The following is an 11,948-nucleotide window of genomic DNA, read 5'->3' as shown; positions in this document are numbered from 1 at the left end:
GTCCATTGTGCTAAGTGAAGCATGCTAGTCACACACAAATAAGTACTATGTGCTACAAATACTCTGGGTATGAGATCTAGGAGTCAAATCCATAGAAACAGAAAGCAGAATAGTGGTTGCCAGGTGCTGGGTGGGGAATTGTTTAATAGTTTGATTTCTTTGTTTTTTATTAAAAGAGCCCAAATGGGGTCTCACTATGCTGGCCAGGTTGGTCTTGCACTCCCGGCCTTGAGCAATCCTTCCCTACTTGGGCTCCCAAAGCGCTAAGATTAGAGGTGTGAGGCCCCTGCGCCTGGGCTGGTTCAGTTTCAGTTTCACAACCTCCGCCTCCCGGGTGCAAGCAATTCTCTGCCTCAGCCTCCCAGGTGGCTGGGATTACAGGCGCCCGCTACCACACCCGGCTAATTTTTGTATTTTTTACTACAGACGAGGTTTCACCATCTTGGCCAGGCTGGTCTTGAACTCCTGACCTCGTGATCCACCCGCCTTGGCCTCCCAAAGTGCTGGGATTACAGGCGTGAGCCACCGCGCCCAGCCTCAATTCTTAACCTAGCTATCAATTGCAGTGTTAAAGGAAAACGCCTCAGTCCTAAGGCACCTGGTCAAGAAAACGCTGCACTACTGCAAAATGATCAAAGCAGCATTAAACTGTGCGCTGCTGGATAAGTGCGGAGCTCTAGAGATGATGAAGTGGAGAGCATCTCTGCTCAGAAGAAGCTTTCATGGGCAGCGACTGAAAGAATGAGGCCCAGAGGAATTTCTAGGAAATTTCCAAGAGGAAATTCAAACCCGAGAATTCCCAAGAGGTGTCTCCCACACCCCTGTTCTCTGACCCTGCCACGGCCACCCTCCCCCGTCACAGGTCTCTGCGTGCCGTGCACCTAGAGTCCACTTCATCGCGACTCTCCAACACCTGTTTTCTCCAGGAGCTTCTTCGGACCCCGTTTTTTTGTTTTGTTTTGTTTTGTTTTTCTGACAGCGACAGCCCTTGGGCAACGCCAATCATTCCAAGCAAATTCTGTCATGCCAAGACCTCCCTCAGCAGCACGAGCTCACTTGTTCCCAACTCTCCTGCGAATTGGGCTTCGGGAGCCTCCGAAACCAAGGCTCGGAGAAGTGAGCACACATGGGAAGGGTCGAGCTGGGACCCACACCCGGCTCTTCCTCCCACACCGCCTGTTGAGCCCAAGGCTCAACTTCAACACAAAGCTCTCCTTCCCTCAATTCCTTCAACGAAGGTTAACCTTCAACGAACACCTACCGGACCGGGACAGAGTGTACGAGCCGCGCGGGAAGGTGGCACAAACGCATGGCCCAGAGGGGTGGCAGGAAGACTCAAGCGGGGCCCTCCACTCCCCAGCCTGCCCGGCCTGGGCAAAGCCGGCAGAGCCGACGGGCCGGCCCGAGTCCTGGGGCTCGCGGAGGAACGGAGATGGCCTCCGCAGGGGCTCGGGGAAGCCCCCAGGGCGCCGGACCGTCTCACGCGCCCGTCCCGCGCCACTCATCTGTGGGACCCATAGCGTCGCCCGCCTCAGAGGTGGAAGCCGCCATTCCGCCACGGCGCCGAAACGTCGTCATCAAGCTACGCGCAGAGCCACGCCCCGCGGCCGGGCGGGAAAAGCGCTTCTACCTCTTTGGGCCGTTACCTCAAAAGGCGCGTGCGCAAAGCGAAGGCCGGCCGGGCCGAGAGGGGAAGTGGAGAGGCAGGAGTGCGGAGGAGGGGGTGGTCTGTAGCTGAATGCGCCTGCGTTGTGGCGGCCTTTGGCGCCCCAAGGTAGGGCTCACGTACTTTCTACCCAGCAAGGAATGCGCGTGCGCGTAAGCAGGGTTGTTGATTAGCGCCCCCCTTCCCCCCCGCCCGCCCCGAAAAGCGACCCCTAGTGGTGCACCGGCGCGGACCAGAAAATTGCACGCTTTCTTGAAAGAGGCATTTACTGAGCGCCCAATGTATGCCTGGCACTGGGCTGGGTGCTGCCACCTAAGCGAGCACGACCAATGCAGTCTATCAGAGAGGCCCAGATCGCCAAGCAGCGGGCCCCTGCAGTCCGCCATGCCACTCCCGACGCCTAGAGCGCCGCTCAGCACACCGTGAGCGCCCAATAACTGTTGGGCTCCAATGACACCGCGGAGGCGGCCCCGTCCCCGCGCTCCCGCCGCTGCCGCCGCCGCTCCCGCTAGGGCAGCCCGGGAGGCCAGACGCTGGCGCTGCAGGGAGAGGGCGGTGGGCGCAGCCGCTAGGGGGCGCGGCGGGGCAGGGCGCACCTTTCCGTGTGTCGCGCGGATGGCGGCGCAGGGCGTAGGTCCTGGGCCGGGGTCGGCGGCGCCCCCGGGGCTGGAGGTGGCCCGGCAGAAGCTGGCGCTGCGGCGGAAGAAGGTGCTGAGCACCGAGGAGATGGAGCTGTACGAGCTGGCACAGGCGGCGGGCGGCGCTATCGACCCCGACGTGTTCAAGTGAGCGGAACGGGTGGGGGCCGCATACTCGCTAGACACCCCCGACCTCTGCTCTCCGGGTACGCCCGGCCAGCCGGTCGAGAGGAGCCCCGCCCCCCGGCCCCCCGCCCCCGTCCTTGTTGGGTCTTCAGGGAGGTGGCCGCGCTGGGCGGAGGGCGCTCACCGGCCCCGCGTCTGTCCCCGCCAGGATCCTGGTGGACCTGCTGAAGCTTAACGTGGCCCCCCTCGCCGTCTTCCAGATGCTCAAGTCCATGTGTGCCGGGCAGAGGCTAGCGAGCGAGCCCCAGGACCCTGCTGCCGTGTCTCTGCCCACGTCGAGCGTGCCCGAGACCCGAGGTCAGAGCTGGGCCCGCTGTCCCTGCCCCAGTGGCGGGGGTGGCGGGCGGGGAGGGGGCAGGCGCGGCACAGCGGCGGCGTGGCCCTGAGTGGCCAGGCCTGTCTGTCGGTCTAGGCCCAGCACCTGCAGGGCCCATCCGTGGGCTCTGCTCCCGGTCTTCGCTGCCAGCCTTAGGAGGCACGTCCAGGTCAGGTGGACACAGAGTGCGTGCCCCAGGGTGGTCCAGGCTGGGTAGGGCTCCTCCGCTTAGCTCCTTCCCACCTCTTCACTCAGGCCTTCATCCTACAAAGTCGGGAATCAAGACGGTTTGGGGCTGGGCGCCGTGGCTCACGCCTATAATCTTTGGGACCCAAGGGCGGGAGGATCGTTAGAGGCCATGAGTTTGAGACCAGTCTGGGTGACAGGGTGAGATCCTGTCTCTAAATGTTTTTCCAAAGACAGTGTCGATCTCTATCCTGTGGTATACAGCATCCAGGGAAGTGCCCAGGGAGCAAGGCAGGCAGAGGTCTTCCTGCCTTTACCCCACCTGGGCCCAGTTCCTGCGCAGGGGCTTGGCCAGTACTGGGCAGCTTCCCTCTGATGATTGCAGGAAGAGAGTCAGACGCAGAACTCCCAGGGTGCAGAGGCCTGAGGGGTCTGAAGGGCCTCCTCCCTCTCCAGTGTGGTGACTGGGCTGAGGAGATGCTGGGACTGAGAGTGTCATGGTGGAGCCTCCGTCCCTGCTCATCCTCTCCGCATGTTGCTTCTGCTCCGGATGGCGCTCTCTGAAATGCAGCACAACCTCCCAGGCCAATGGAAGGAGGCCCAGAGCTGGCTCCCTGCCTGGAAGCACAAGGAGACTCGCACAGGCATCCTGAGAAGGCATGGAGAGCAGGCTGCCTTCATGGGAGGAGTGCTGGGGCCTGGGCACCCACGCCCCCTGACCCAAGAGGGCCCAGGCATCTGTGTGCTGGCCTCTTCACTGACCCTCGCTCTGTCTGCTCTCTTTGTGTCTCTCTCTGACCTCCAGAGGCCTCCTTTCTCTCTGCCAGGAACAGTAGCTCCCCTGCAAGGCCCTCCTTTTCCTCCAGCCCGCAGCCTGCGGCCTCTCCGGTTCTGCTCCACAGCCCGGCTGCCACACACTCGCCTCTCTCTCCAGGCCCCCCGGGTTCCCTCCGCCTCTCTTGCTGCCTGTTCTCTCCTTTTGCAGGTTGCGTTTATTGGCTTATCTCTGGGGGTTGGTGCTCTCCCTTGTTTCCATGGAAACTGCCTGGCCCCAGGAAGCCCAAGCAGGCCACCGCTGCCCTGCTGCTTAGCAACAGGGCACGATTTCTGACTTGGTTTATTAGAGATATGGTGTGGCAGTCTCTAGACCCCACAGTCGGGCTGGCATCCGGGGACAGGACCAACACCCCCACACCCCAGAGGCGAACTGTGGTGAGTGTAAAGAGCCCCACTCCAGGAGAAGACAGTTGGCCGGGTGCGGTGTGCTGTGCTGGAGAGCACAGCCCCAGGCGTGACAAACACCTCGGCCTCTTAGAAGTTGTCCCCTACCTGGACAGGAAGTCTGGAGGCTGAAACAGAGACTCCTACCTTCCCAGAGTCTCCTGGGCAGTGCCACACAGATACCATGTGCTGGTCCCATGGCCACACTCCAGCACTCAGCCGCCTTGCCCGCCTCACTCCTGAGTTGGGACACTTTCCAGGTGTTACCAGGTATGATCAGGGGCCCAGAGCCAGGGGCCTGTGAGAGCCCAGGGGTCTTTGGTTGCACCTCCTGCATGCGCCTCCTGACAGCACCCACCTCACTGCCACCCAGAGCTCAGGCCCAAGAGAGGGTGGAGAGGGGCTGAGGGACAGGCCTGTAGTAGGGGTGTGTGCACTGCAGGCTGAGATGATCAATTGAGGGGCAAGTGTCCAGCAGGAGGGAGAAACTTGGAACAGAGTCCTTGTCACTCCAGGGGATGTTGCTGCTCACTCAGCACTCACTCAGGGCTCTGGGTGCCAGGCCCAGCTCTCAGGGCAGAGGGCGTGGCAGGGAAGTGAGATGATCACACTCAGTCCAGTGAGAGGCAGTGAGGAAAACCACCAGCGAGACCAGTGTGGTGGCTCACACCTGTAATCCCAGCACTTTGGGAAGTCAAGGCAGGTGGATCCCTTGAGCTCAGGAGTTCAAGACCAGCCTGGGCAACATAGCAAGACCGCATTTCTACAAAAAATACAAAAACTAGCCATGCAGGGCTGGGCACAGTGGCTCACGCCTTTAATCCCAGCACTTTGGGAGGCCGAGGCGGGCGGGTCTCGAGGTCAGGAGATAGAGACCATCCTGGCTAACACGGTGAAACCCCGTCTCTACTAAAAATACAAAAAAAATTAACCAGGCGTGGTGGCAGGTGCCTGTAGTCCCAGCTCCTTCGGAGGCTGAGGCAGGAGGATGGCGTGAACCTGGGAGGTGGAGCTTACAGTGAGCCAAGATCGCGCCACTGCACTCCAGCCTGGGGGATAGAGCGAGACTCCGTCAAAAAAAAAAAAAAAAAAAACTAGCCAGGTGGGCGTGGTGGTGGCGCCCATCTGTAGTCCCAGCTACTTGGGAGGCTGAGGTGGGAGGATCACCGGAGCCTGAGGGGGTTGTTGCAGTGAGCCAAGAGCTTGTGACTGGACTCCAGCCTGGGCAACAGAGCAAGACCCTGTCTCAGAAAAAAAAAAAAAAAAAAAAAGAAAAACTGCTAGCAATGGAGATGGGAGGAGGCTTCAGAGCCCAGAGAGCAGCAAGGGTTACACAGGGCGGAGCAGGAGGGGGGTCGGCAAAGCCCCACAGGTGTGAGCTGGGGCAGTAGGAGGGGGTGGGTGAGGCAGAGTGCTGTCCAGGTGCTGGTAGGCCTGGGGTGGGAGGAGGCAGGTGGGAGGTACAGTCAAGATGTATGTGGGGGTTGTGGCACTGGAAATGCAGGCATAGAGGGGCGGGGAGGATTCGGGGATGCCGTGTGAGCGAATGGGGGCTCCGAGAGAATTTACCCGAGGACAGGAGTGGCCTGGAGTGCTCGGCCCCTCAGGGTCATTTGTTCCTCGAGGGCTCTGTCCTGGAAGCATAGCCCAGGTCCTGTAGGCTGGGTGGCAGAAAGCCAGGACATGAGGGCACGGAGTCCCCGTGGGGATAGAGTGGAACCTGAGGAGGAGGTGGAGGGAATGGGGCAGATGTGGGGCTATACCAAGAGTGTACTGCTGAGTGAGAGGCAGAGGCCACAGATGGAATGCTGAGAGCTCTCTGAGGCCCACATGTTACAGCATCTGACCACACAGAGCTCCGGCTGCCCTGGTAATGGCAGAATCTGGGGTGGAGGACATAAGGGGGGTTGTCAGAGTGATCCGGCTGGGGGGCGTGGAGGCCATAGATTTCCGACAGGACTCTGGTGTGGAGTTCTCCAGGCTGTAGGCCAGGCCCTCTCGAGCTTGCCTTTGTGAGCTGCTGTAGGCACCCTGGGTCCTCTGGATGCCTGTCCCCCAGCCATCCAGATGGCCTGCGGGGACAACCACCACCAGATTCACTCATACCCACAGGGAAGGGGAAACAGAAAACCCCAGAAGCACAGAGGGATGATGCTTGTCTTGGTGAGAGTCTAGAGTCATTGAGGGAAAAATAAATTCAGTCAAGCGTTCTATTTAAGTTTAGGGAAACTATATGTTTTAAAAGTTGTCCAGAGCATGTGTGTAAGATGACTTTTGGAGTGTGGAAGCTGTCTCACCTGAGCTGTGCTGCCTGATAAAGGAATCTCGGGCCATGCATGGCTGGTGTGGTCATTGCACTGCGTGTGTTATGCACAGCAGATGCCAAAGGACCAGTACAAAAGGGAATGCAAAAAACCCACCACACCTTAGGAGGCCGAGGCTGCTGGATCTCTTGAGCTCAGCAGTTCAGGACTAGCCAGGGCAACACAGGGAGACCCAATCTCTACAAAACATACAAAAATTAGCAGGGCATGGTGGCACACATCTGTAGTTCCAGCTACTTGGGAGGCTGAGGTTGGAGGATTGCTTGAGCCAGGGAGGTTGAGGTTGCAGTGAGCTGTAACTGCACCACTGCACTCCAGCCTGGGTGAGAGAGTGAGACCCTGTCTCAAAAATAAACAAAAAACCCCAAAGTGAATGAGGCTGGGCATTGGTTCACACCTGTAATCCCAACACTTTGGGAGGCTGAGGCAGGAGCATCACTTGAAGTTCGTAGTTTGAGACCAGCCTGGGCAACATAGCAAGACCCCACCCATCTCTACAAACAAACAAGAAAAAGAACAAAGGTGAATGCAACATCTTATGAATAACTTATGTACTGATTACATACTGAAATAATATGTTGGATATTTTAGATAAAGTATTTGCGCTAATTCTGCATTTTCTTTTACTTTTTATTTATTTATTTATTTTTGAGACAGTCTTGCTCTATCACCCAGGCTGGAGTGCAGTGGCACACTCATAGCTCACTGCAGCCTTAACCTCGTGGGCTCAGGCAATCCTCCCACCTCCTCTTGAGTATCTGGGACTACAGGTGCACACTACCACACCTGGCTAATTTTTTAATTTTTTGTAGAGATGGAGGTCTCACTGTGTTGTCCCAGCTGGTCTCTAGCTCCTGGCCTCAAAGGATCCTCCTGCCTTGGCCTCCCAAAGCACTGGAATTACAGGCATGAGTCACAGACCCCTGCTGAGCCAGGCTGTTTTTAACATTCAATGGTCATTGACTATCTTTGGCGCTTTGGAGGGCCCTCCAGGGACCAGGTGTAGGGGCGTCAGTCACCCCGCCCTCACACCCCAACCTGCAGCCACACTTGGTTCAATCCCACTGTCTAGCCCGTCTGACTCAGTAGCCCCTCCCGAGGGAGCAGGGCTAAGCAAAGCTGGTTTTCCCACTGCAAGGCACTGCAGGCCCTTCTATTCTGGGCCTTCTCATCCTTCATAAAGTGAGAAGGCCTGAACAGGGCTCTCCACTAACCCCGAGAGCATGCAATTCCTGAAGATTTCCAGGATTTTCTTAATATCAGTTATGGCTTAAAGTTATGTTGGTTTCACATTTCCAGGGTTTGTCAACCCTGTCAGATTTAAAGATAAGCATTATTAGCCAGGTGTGGCCCCATGCTTGTAGTCCCAGCTACATTGGAGGCTGAGGCAGGAAGATCCCTCGAGGCAGTGAGTTTGGGGCAGTAATGAACTGTGATTGCATCACTGTGCTCTAGCCCAGGTGACAGAGCAAGACTCAGTCTCTAAACCCCTCTCCCCCACCACTAAAAAAACAAACAAACAAACAAACAAAAACCTTATTTGCCCTTTTCTGCTTCCCTCTCATCCTTGTTTCCAGAAGGGACTGGGTCATTACTGAGGGGAGGAGAGGAAGCTCAGATGGCGGGAAGCTGAAGGGAAGCCGGCTCTGAGTCAGGCCCAAGTCTGCGGCCTGCCATGCCACGTGCTGTGGGGAGCTGAGAGTGCATGGGCATCTAAGCACCCAGATTAGGCCGCAGCTACAGAAGATCTGACTCTGTCTGGCCTGGCCTGCAGAGGGACTGTGGCCTCAGAGGAGGATGCTGGCCCAGTGTGGGAGCTGCTGCAGGGTGGCGAGGCCCATCTGCTCATGGAAGACAGAATCCTTGCCCCTTGACCAGTCAGTGGGGACTAGAATAATGGCAGTTCGTACCACAAGAGATGCGTGGTGGCCGTTGTCTGCTTTGTGCCTGTTTCACGAGTCACTGCTGGGCTGAGGTGGCCAACCATCACCCACCACGTGTTCCTGACTGCGCTCCTCCTTGGCTCAGGGCAACCCTGACTCCATCTTTGTTGAGTCAAGTGTGCCAAGCTGACAGAGTTCCAAGCATGACACCGCTGTAACCCTCACCACCACCAGGCAAGAATGAGCAAAGATCTCATTCTCTGAGGAAGAACTCCCCGGAAACTCATGAGGGCCATCCTATCCCTGCAGGGTATGGGGAGAATTTTGTGGTATTAGCATAGAAAGGGAGCTGGAGGTACCTCTGGAAGAGCGGGGGTCCACAGCATCTCAGACACAGGAGTCTCTGCTTGTTCAAGGTGACAGATGGTGAAACAGAAATGACCTAATAGATCCCTGGACACCCGGTTGCATCTTTTCTCCAGGAATCCAGTTTCCCATTGCAGGGTACTTGACTACACTTGATAAGAGGCCAGGGAAGGACCAGGATTGAGGCTGGGTGTTCTGTTGGCTGCACCCTTGTCTGGAGTCACCCTAAAAGTGGTGGCAGGGGAGTTCCCGCAAGGGACTGCACCAGACCTTTCCAGGATGAGAGCCAGTTGGGATTCCAAAGGAAGAAACACTTAATGCCAAGGGTGGTCAGTCCAAAGCATTTGTTAGGGAACTTACATACAGAGGGGGCTGCAGTGTGCCCTCATGAGGGACAGCCAGGAAAGAGTTTGTGCCTAGGCACACCGCACTGAGGGGGTGGGGTGTGGAGTTTCTATGCGGGTGCAAGGAATTTGGCTGGGGTGGGACCAGTTTCCATGTGCTTTCAGTGTTCCAGGCAACAACCTAAATGTGTATCAGTGTCTGGGAACATGCAACCCCCAGCCAGGATTTGAGCCTGCAGGGGAACATGTAGCTGATTAGGTCAGAGTGGTCAAGGCACTTCCTCAGTCAGGACAAAGGAAGCGCTAGGGGGACGAAATGGGGGACCCAACACTGAGTCAGGCAGGGGACACATGCCCTGTTTAGAGCCCACAGGCCAGACCCTGCCAGGCCAGAGCAGGGGAGAGCCCTGGCCAAGGCACTCTGCATGGGGGGCTGTGACCCCACGGGCAAGCCTGCTACCCAGGCACGTTTGTACCTTGGAGAGTCCTCTCAGTCTTGCTGATGCTGTCAACACCCTGAGCCCAGGGAAATCCATCCCATTAAAATAAAGCTTTGGCTCAAGTGTGGTTGCAGATTTTTCTTGGCTATCTTAAAGAATAAAGTAAGCAAATTACAAATCAAAGAAACTCTGAACCAGTGGTCTTCATCCGAGAGAGCCTCTGGTGGTCAGAAGGAAAGTCTCAAGCATTCAGACCGTGGCAGGAACCCTGTCATGGAATCTGGTAGCTAAACCCAAAAGCAAGAGGCTTGACCACTGCAGAACACTCGGGTAGGTAGGGAACAATGAAAGAGCTTCCAAAATCAAAATCAGAAACCCAATTCCAGGACTTGGTGACTGCAGTACTTCCTGCATGTCACCATCTGGGGCAGCTCAGATGTACAGTCCAGCGTGAACACACCTTGAGGATGAGGCAGCGCGTCCCTGCTGCTGCTGCCGCTGATGGCACCATCAGGGCAGACTAGGTTTGCTGACCAGGCTAGGTGGGGACCAGCGCACCTACCTTTCCCTAAATAGGCCCTTTTAAAATGTTCCCTTTTAAAATGTGGCATGTGTCCTTTTAAAATGTTCCCTTGGCAGTGTGCTCCTTGCATGGCTTCGCTCCTAGGACACATCCTAAAGGGTCCCCTGCACACTGCCAAGGGCTTCTGGGGCGTCTTTAGTGGTTCTGAGTCTCAGGACTTGGGGCTGATGCAGGGCCTCTAGCTGAAGCAACTTTGATGGAAATGTGTAGACCCAAATGTTGCCCAAGGAGTACGAGTACAGCAGGTGCTGCAGTTACGGGGCGCGCCCATTCCTAATCATTGTGCTTTATGTCTCCTTAGGGAGAAACAAAGGCAGCACTGCCCTCGGGGGAGCATTGGCCCTGGTGGAACGCAGCAGCCGCGAAGGATCCAGCCAGAGGATGCCACGCCAGCCCAGCGCTACCAGGCTGCCCAAGGGGGGTGGGCCTGGGAAGAGCCCTACGCAGGGCAGCACCTAGGATGGGGCAGACTTGTCACATCTTTGTCCCCAGCAAAGGCTACGTGTTATCTCCTTCAGTTGATAATAAACCTTTCTGAGATGCAGAGGGTCCAGGTCAGATGTTCTCTACCGTATTTTTTTGATATTAAGGCACACTTAGAATGAAGTTTCTGTGCCGGGCCTGGTTGTGCCACAGTGAACTAACCAGGTCCCTTCACCATGGGTCAACTTCCTGAACCTGATTTGGGTTCTGAGAAAATGTGTCTGGATTGCCAGGTCTTTTATAAATAGGTGTCAACAAGCTTCACTTGAAATGTGGGAGTTTTTTGTTTTTGTTTTTTGTTTTTTGAAACGGAGTCTTGCTCTGTCACCCAAGCTGGAGTGCAGTGGTGTGATCTCGGCTCACTACAAGCTCTGCCTCCTGGGTTCATGCCATTCTCCTGCCTCAGCCTCCCAAGTAGCTGGGCCTACAGGTGCCCACTACCATGCCCGGCTAATTTTGTTGTATTTTTAGTAGAGACGGGGTTTCACCGTGTTAGCTAGGATGGTCTCGATCTCCCACCTCATGGGAGATTTTCTACCAAGACAGTTGGCAGTGATGAGGGACAGGGTGGCTGTGTGTGCGCACAGAGGGCAAACGCTGCCTTCCAGGTTACCGTAGAGCACTGGGGTCAGCATGGGTGTGTTGTAACCTTCTGTGGGTCACGAATGCTGTGCGGAACTCGGTTAATATTCTTTCCCTCTCTAAGATGTCCTGACCTTACACATTTGACTCACAGCTTTAGAGACTTCATGGACAAGCCCCATCCACAGACCTCCAACACTTCTAGTCTCCCTTTTAGCCAGCATGACCCATCAATAAAGAAGCCCGAAAAATCGCAAATTCAGTTGAAAACCCTGACTCTGCTTTCCTAGAATTTATGAAATCTATACATTGAATGCCTGGCTTTGAAGAAACACTGTTTTCCCCTGGTCAGGTTACTTCCATGGCAGCTGCTTATGTATAGTCGTGCTGCATCTAACCCCACGCCAGCAGGGCAGGCTGGCACCCCACCGCTGTCCATGCAGGCTCTGGGGTCCCACCGGCTCCTGTAGGCAGAGCTAAGCTGCACGACACACAGAGATCTTGGTTTTATACAGAACCTTTAATTGCAAACAACTTGAAAGCAGCCATCCTGGGGGTGGCAGGGGAGAACCCACCACACCCTCCCCTCAGTATTCTTCACCTTCTTCAGCCTCAGCTTCCACGGAATCCACGCCCACCTCTTCATAATCCTTCTCTAGAGCCGCTAGGTCCTCGCGGGCCTCAGAGAACTCTCCCTCTTCCATGCCTTCGCCCACGTACCAGTGCACAA

At 56.3% G+C, this 11,948-nt stretch overlaps 2 protein-coding genes across 3 annotated transcripts in view; one reads left to right on the top strand and one right to left on the bottom strand.

The window, feature by feature from the left end:
• Nucleotides 1-1,510: 1,510 nt before the first annotated feature.
• LOC115831738 (mitotic-spindle organizing protein 2B-like) lies at nucleotides 1,511-10,711 on the top strand. 2 transcript variants are annotated; one of them, XM_030800912.1, is made up of 4 exons: nucleotides 1,511-2,451; nucleotides 2,639-2,787; nucleotides 3,798-3,977; nucleotides 10,455-10,617. In XM_030800912.1, the coding sequence occupies exons 1-4, from the start codon at nucleotides 2,117-2,119 to the stop codon at nucleotides 10,610-10,612; spliced, it is 822 nt and encodes a 273-aa protein (XP_030656772.1). In that variant the 5' UTR covers nucleotides 1,511-2,116; the 3' UTR covers nucleotides 10,613-10,617. The 2 variants fall into 2 exon arrangements, with proteins under 2 accessions (XP_030656772.1, XP_030656771.1); XM_030800911.1 differs by lacking the exon at nucleotides 3,798-3,977 and having other exon boundaries at nucleotides 10,455-10,711.
• Nucleotides 10,712-11,719: 1,008 nt separating this feature from the next.
• LOC100587604 (tubulin alpha-3 chain) overlaps nucleotides 11,720-11,948 on the bottom strand; it is a 6,835-nt gene continuing 6,606 nt past the window's right edge. The window contains exon 5 of the mRNA XM_003281744.2: nucleotides 11,720-11,948. This exon is cut by the window's right edge and continues 154 nt beyond it. Within this exon, the coding sequence (XP_003281792.2) occupies nucleotides 11,806-11,948 (143 nt within the window). The 3' untranslated portion in view covers nucleotides 11,720-11,805.

This window comes from Nomascus leucogenys, chromosome 20, assembly GCF_006542625.1.
Source record: "Nomascus leucogenys isolate Asia chromosome 20, Asia_NLE_v1, whole genome shotgun sequence".
In the NCBI taxonomy this organism is placed as follows: domain Eukaryota; kingdom Metazoa; phylum Chordata; class Mammalia; order Primates; family Hylobatidae; genus Nomascus; species Nomascus leucogenys.
This window is presented reverse-complemented; position numbering and strand designations above follow the sequence as displayed.

Coding starts and splice junctions, on each gene's coding strand:
- LOC115831738 (XM_030800912.1), top strand. CDS start 2,117: ATGACACCGCGGAGGCGGCCCCGTCCCCGCGCTCCCGCCGCTGCCGCC. Junction 2,452..2,638: donor ATCGACCCCGACGTGTTCAA/GTGAGCGGAACG, acceptor TGTCCCCGCCAG/GATCCTGGTGGACCTGCTGA. Junction 2,788..3,797: donor GAGCGTGCCCGAGACCCGAG/GTCAGAGCTGGG, acceptor TCTGACCTCCAG/AGGCCTCCTTTCTCTCTGCC.